At 40.6% G+C, this 6,179-nt stretch overlaps 1 protein-coding gene across 1 annotated transcript in view; it reads right to left on the bottom strand.

Moving 5' to 3' along the window:
- Positions 1-2,574: 2,574 nt before the first annotated feature.
- Lrp2 (LDL receptor related protein 2) overlaps positions 2,575-6,179 on the bottom strand; it is a 176,277-nt gene continuing 172,672 nt past the window's right edge. Inside the window, exons 78-79 of the mRNA XM_090342693.1 lie at positions 4,226-4,297; positions 2,575-4,062 (exon numbers count right to left, since the gene is read on the bottom strand). Of these exons, the coding sequence (XP_090198819.1) occupies positions 3,901-4,062; positions 4,226-4,297 (234 nt within the window). The 3' untranslated portion in view covers positions 2,575-3,900. The remainder of the gene's footprint in view (positions 4,063-4,225; positions 4,298-6,179) is intronic.

Raw genomic sequence — 6,179 nt, 5'->3', positions numbered from 1 at the left:
AGTACTAAATTTCTAACATGCACCTCTCTGACCGTTCACCCAGAGAGAGACAAAGCATTTGCAGATATAAAGGAAAACAAAATATTACCACAGAATTGGGTTTCTTTGAAGTTACTATAACAAGCTTACAATTTATTTTAACAGAGAGTTTGAAATTAACTGAATTCCAAATGAAGACCAGAGAGGAGATAAATTATTGAGCTCTTGGACTTGAAAGGTTGAGGAGAGCTTGAAGTTAAACTTGTCCAACTCTTTCTCTCTCCTTCTGCAGCTGTTGACCTCAGGGGAGGAGACGCCGACCTCTGACCAGTTAGAGATCAACAGATCTGGGAAAAATGCAACTTCCTCCTATGACTGGAGTCCAGAACAAGGTTCTTGGCAAAGGCCAAGGCAGATAAAGGTGCTCTCCAGCCCAAAGCCTACACCCTACCTCCATAATTTACATGACCATGTTTCTGTTTTGCAAATCAAGTCTCCATTGCCTTTCCCAGAATGGCTCTGGTTCCTTTACATTTGGGGGGAAATGATGGCAAAGTACTGTAGCAGGAAGGGCTCAAGGGTGCTGGGTGTCCCAAGCGTTTTCCAGTGCTTTATTTTTATAGGTAACCCTCCTCCTATGCCCAAAACAAACTAAAACATTAGCCTTGCAGCAGTCCAGTTGGGAACACACTCCTCCTACCTGTTTTTGTGTAAATCTCTACGCTGTCTGGACACATCCAGGACATTCTAATCCTTTCTGCTGGTGTTGCTTCAGAAAGGTCTCTCAAGGTAATGGCCACCACAATCGTGCTCAGGGTAATCAACAAATAAGAACTTAAGTAAAGAATAGCCCCTTGGAGTTGAGGCTGGAATAAATCCACACCGCACTATTCTGTTGTTACTCAACCAACAGGTGCCAGGTACTAAAATATGGGGAATGCTAATGCAAGGGGCCTTAATCTTGGCATTGGAATAAGAAATGCTGGCATAAGACAAGAGCCTTGGAAGCATTCAGGAGAGGCGATTTCAGGCACCTGTGGTTCTGGCACTGTGGCCCAAGTCTGCATTCCCATCCTTCTCAGCTTGAGTTTCCCCACATGCAGGGGTGTTTGTTACCTTTCCAATAACCTGGAAAAGACTACCTCTTTTAGTCTGGGGAGGGTTTTACTAGTTATGAGGCTTGAACTCAGGGCTTCACATTTTATATTATCTCTCTAGCTCATGGCTGGCACACTGCCACAGAAGCCACATCTCTAGTCCAACTTTTTGTTTTTGTTTGCCAGGACTGGGGCTTGAACTCAGGCCCTGGATACTGTCCCTGAGCTTCTTTTTGCTCAAGTCTAGCACTCTGCCACTTAAGCCACAGCACTGCTCCTGGTTTTTCCTATTTATATGGTACTGAAGAATTGAACTCAGGTCTTCATACATACTAGGCAAGCACTCCACCACTAAATCACATTCCCAGTCTCCAGTCCAACTTTTACCTGGTTAATTGAAGGTGGAATCTCATAGATTTTTCTTCCCAGGTTGGCTTTGAGTCACATTCTTCCAGGAGTCAGTCGCCTAAATAGCTAGGATTCTAGCCATGGGCTAGAATGGTGACTGGAGCACACTAAACTTTTAAAAAGTAATGTCTACTTCCATTCCTTCACAGACAAGAAATATGTATTCTTTCAAAATTCCAGCTGAAATCTCCATCATCCCCCTCATCTTCTCCATTTACAAGTACATGAAAGAGCCATTCATAGGGGTACACAACTATAACCCCTGCACTTGGGTAGAGGCCAGAAAATGACAAATTCAAGGCCACCTTGAGATATAGACAGACCTTATCTCAAAAAAATTATATTAAAACAAACAAAAGAAGAAGAAAGAAGGAAAAGGAAAGGAAAAACAACCACCATTAGCTTCTCTATTTAAAATAGTAGTTCTCAACCCTGGCTATGCATTAAAAATCCCTTGAAGTTTTTTTTTAATTATTGTTGTCATTAGATAGTTGTACAAAAGGGTTTCAACTCAATAAATCAGTGTGAAGAAGGTTTAAAATAATTCAGATGTCTCTTCCCCTTCCCCTCTGCCTCATCAATTATAATAATCATGGTTACTATTGGTCAAAGGCACACTTCACACCAGGCTTTGGACCACACTCTCCTTACACACATTTTCACACTGAACTCCATAGCTCTTTGAGATTAGCATCTGGAGAATGGCCACGCCCCTATGCTGAAAATACTACTGGGAATTCATCCCCCTGACAAATAAATGGCTGGGTCATTAGGACATAGGGACACTAACTGCCATTTTGGTGAATGACTGCTACTGTTTGCTGACAGCAGTTGTTGTCTAGTCATGGATCTGACCTTGCTGCTACTTCCTAGAGTCCTGTTTGTTTTCTTCCCTATTAACTCACTGCCACCTATTATGGACAACAACAAAATGAATGCAGATATTCGTGGATTTTTCAAACAACTTGCTATGGATTTATGTCTAGAAAAACAAATGGCAAGGAATTAGTGAAGTGGAAAGCAAACAAGCTTTTCTTGCCCCCATAAAATACAAATGATTCACAATGGACACATAAGAAATGCACAAATGTCTGATAAAATACACATTTATTAGAAAATTTTCAGCAGCATCATTTCTAGTTGCTTTTCTAATCAAAGTACATTTCAAAGTAATTACAATCAACACTCAAAATACAAATATTTTGAGAGCTCAGGAATAAAATAATCAGTAGTACGTTTCATCCACCCACCCACCCATCCATCCATCCATCCATTCATTCACTGTTTAACAAATGTGCAATATGAGCACAGAGCAGCAGGAATGCCACTGGCTGTGGAAACTGTATATTCCTGTCGTGGTTCTTGTTCTGCAGACTATACCAGCTACAACAAGAAGATGTGGGTTCTACAGAACATCCTGGCCTATATGGACAGATTTAGGCAAAGGACCTAAGAAACAGCTCAATAAGAATGGCTTCCCTTTCTATTCATGTTCAACTTAGGAAATAAATAGTCAATAGAATGATATTTTCACACACAGAAACAAAAACCTAGTCGAGGCTTCACAGTTTAGGAATTTGTGTTGCACCTTGCTTTATGAAGACATGGATTTGGTTTTAGTCAGTCAGCTACTATGCTCCAGTCACTAGCGTTGGTGACCACCAGAAATGCTAAGCAAGGGCCTAAGGTGGTCTCAGGAAAAGAGCTCATTCAATTGAATACCAACTCAGTGTGGGTTACATGTTGCTTCAGATATTACAGAAGTTAGAGATTGTGAATCCATTTCACCTTTCTGCACATTTCTGGTGTCTTCTCCAGTTACAGCTTCATATGTATTCACCAACTAGCTGCTGTAATGTCTGAAGCATCTCTAGGCAAATCCAGGTGTCTGAAAAACTGTGGCCTCTAGCATGCACCTACTAATCAAGCCAACATGTAATTTCGAGCAGTAATTAAACGCTGATGCACTTAATTAATGGACCCAAGAATGGACTCTTTTCTTGAATAGCTTTAAAGGAAACACAGATATCTTTTCTTTAGACATGACCTAAAGGCCTAAATCCATCCTAATGATCACCCACGAATTCAAGAGATAATTTTATTAGCAAATTCAGTGACATGATAATCGTCCCGAAATTTACAAATGTACAATATATTTATAGCATTACCTTCAGACAACTTCAGTGCAAAGATATACATATAGTACATCGTGATAATTATTTGTAAAACTATGAAATGGCATGAGTAAAAAAACACACACACATAAGACATATCTGGCTCCAGACAACCCAAGAAAAATATATTTTGTATACAATATTTTTCTTATAAAGTACCGAATGTTAACTCTTTTCATTTGTTTGTAAAAAAAATATGTGCAAAAGTGTGTTTTTAATTATTCCCTAAAGAACCAACATGGCTAGACTTCTGAATCTTCTTTAACAAGATTTGCAGTGTCTTTGAAAGTGTCTTCTGTTGCAGTGTAACCTACGGTGGGGTCTCTCTTGGAAGACATTTTCTCAGGGGCTGAGGGGGATGGAGGTGGAGCCACAGCCTCACCTTCCTTTGGTCCATTGTCCATCTGCAATCACAATGAAACGGGAGTCAACGCCTTAGTCCCCACCAACAACACCGGTCACATTTTTGTGCCAAGACAAATCTGGACCAGATTGCTCACTAGAATCTAAGAGGCAATTCAAATTGTTTCTAACAGTATTAGCCTATAAACAATAGTTAAAAATTACCTCTGCATAGATGGGATTTTCAAAGTTGCTGCTTTGTTTGAGTTTTCGTTTGAAGACACTCCATTTTGAAGCCTAAATTAAATTTTTTAAGAAAGAAGGAAATAAAAAAAATCAGTCTAATGGAGTTTTTCATAGGTTTTTCTTCCTTTGGTTTGGATTGTAAACCACCTTCTCATGAAAGCAGTCATTTAGAACAAGGCTCATGTGATAGATTTCCAATTCTTCCTAGAGTCCCTGAACAGTAACTGAAACTCTTTGGGTTGCTTTTATCTCATCTGTACCTGCAACAACCTAGAAGCTTTGCCACACAGATGATCGTGGCTATTTTAACAGAGGGAGGACAAATGAAGAGAAGACATACACAAGCTTTCTAGAAAGAAAGAGGATTCTAGAGCTTCCTGGAAACCAGAGGGAAAAGACAAATTGTAATAGGCCTTTCCTAAATCGATCAGTTCAAGAGTAGCCACTCAACCAGATACGAATGATTCACATCTACAATCCTAGCTACTCAAGAATCTGAGATCTGAGGATCAAGGCTCGAAGTAGAAAAGTCCTTGAGACTTCAGCTCCAATTAACCAGCAAAAATATTGAACTGCAAGCATAATTGAAGTGGACTTGAAAAGCTGCACAAGAATATAAGGCCCCTGACAAGTGCTGGTGGCTCACACTGTGCTCCTAGCTGCTCAAGACACTGAGATTTGAGTATCATGGTTCGAAGCTAGCTTGGGCAGGAAAAGCCATAAGACTCTTACCTCTGAACACCCAATAATAACAACAATAATGCTAACAATAAAAAAGCTGGAAATAGAGCTGTGGCTCAATTAGTAGAGTGCTATCCATGAGCAGAAAATGTCAGGGACAGTGCCCAGACCTTGAACCCAAGCCCCAGGACTGGCACACAAATACAAAAAAAGAACGCAAGGCCTCAAGTCCAAGCACCAATGGGGAAAAGGCAGCAGAGTAGTCACTCTCACTTTATTTTCTCCAAAAGCATCACAACAACAGCAATTTATTGACTGTTTACTATGTGTCAGGAACTCTTCCTAGAGATTTACAAGTTTCTGAGTTAATTTCAACAACACCTTTGTTATCCTTGTAAGATAAGGATCATAAAAAGATTAAGTAGTTCAGTGGCCATGTGAATCAGTTACAAATACTCAAGGGGCTCAAGATTACAACCCCCAGAGCTCAAAGAGAAACTCCCTAGATGACAGTGGGTGCTTGCACCCTTAGTAGAAAGGTGTTTATCCTGCTAGCCACAGCTCTGACTACAAGATTCAAAACCTGGCAGGATACAAGGGACCAGACAGCCTACTCCTGCCACATTTTCTGGGGTGTCTTACCCTCAGAAAGTTAGGATTGACACATAAGGTGAGGAGCGGAGCGCATGTCTACTGGAGAAGTAGATGGCACCGTTCATGAACCCATGTTTAAGAAGCCACTATTCTGTACAGGGAACCACCAGGGAAGAGGAGACAGGAAGTCAGAGCCCAGATGCTAGAAGTTACCATGAATTCTGAGACGCTGTTGGAAGATTTTAGAGAGAACCAGGAATTATGCCTTGCTCTCTAGTACACCGAGCAGTTTCGGAGGTACAAGGAACTGTGCACCCAATATTCTGAGCACCCATGAGCATTGCCATACTCTAAGGTAAAATAGTTTATCAGGGTAGCAGGTAAAGCTGGGACAACCGCACTCAGACTAGATAGATAGATAGATGGAAAGACAGACAGACAGACAGACAGACAGACAGACAGATTTATATCCATTCATGTGGAGTTTTACATCAAATGCATTCACTGAAATTCTCTCTACATAAAGTCTAAAAACTGCAAAGGTTAGTCCAGAAAGTATGATAAACTCCATCAAATACTGTTTTTCTTCCCTTAATCTCTAGTATTAAACACTGTGCATGGCACATTGAGAGCAATAATGTTAGTTGGATGAGTGGTC

Source organism: Megascapheus bottae, chromosome 12 (genome assembly GCF_031878675.1).
Source record: "Megascapheus bottae isolate mThoBot1 chromosome 12, mThoBot2.hap1, whole genome shotgun sequence".
In the NCBI taxonomy this organism is placed as follows: Eukaryota; Metazoa; Chordata; class Mammalia; order Rodentia; family Geomyidae; genus Megascapheus; species Megascapheus bottae.
The sequence above is the reverse complement of the archived record's forward strand: the minus strand, read 5'-3'. Positions and strand labels throughout refer to the sequence as shown.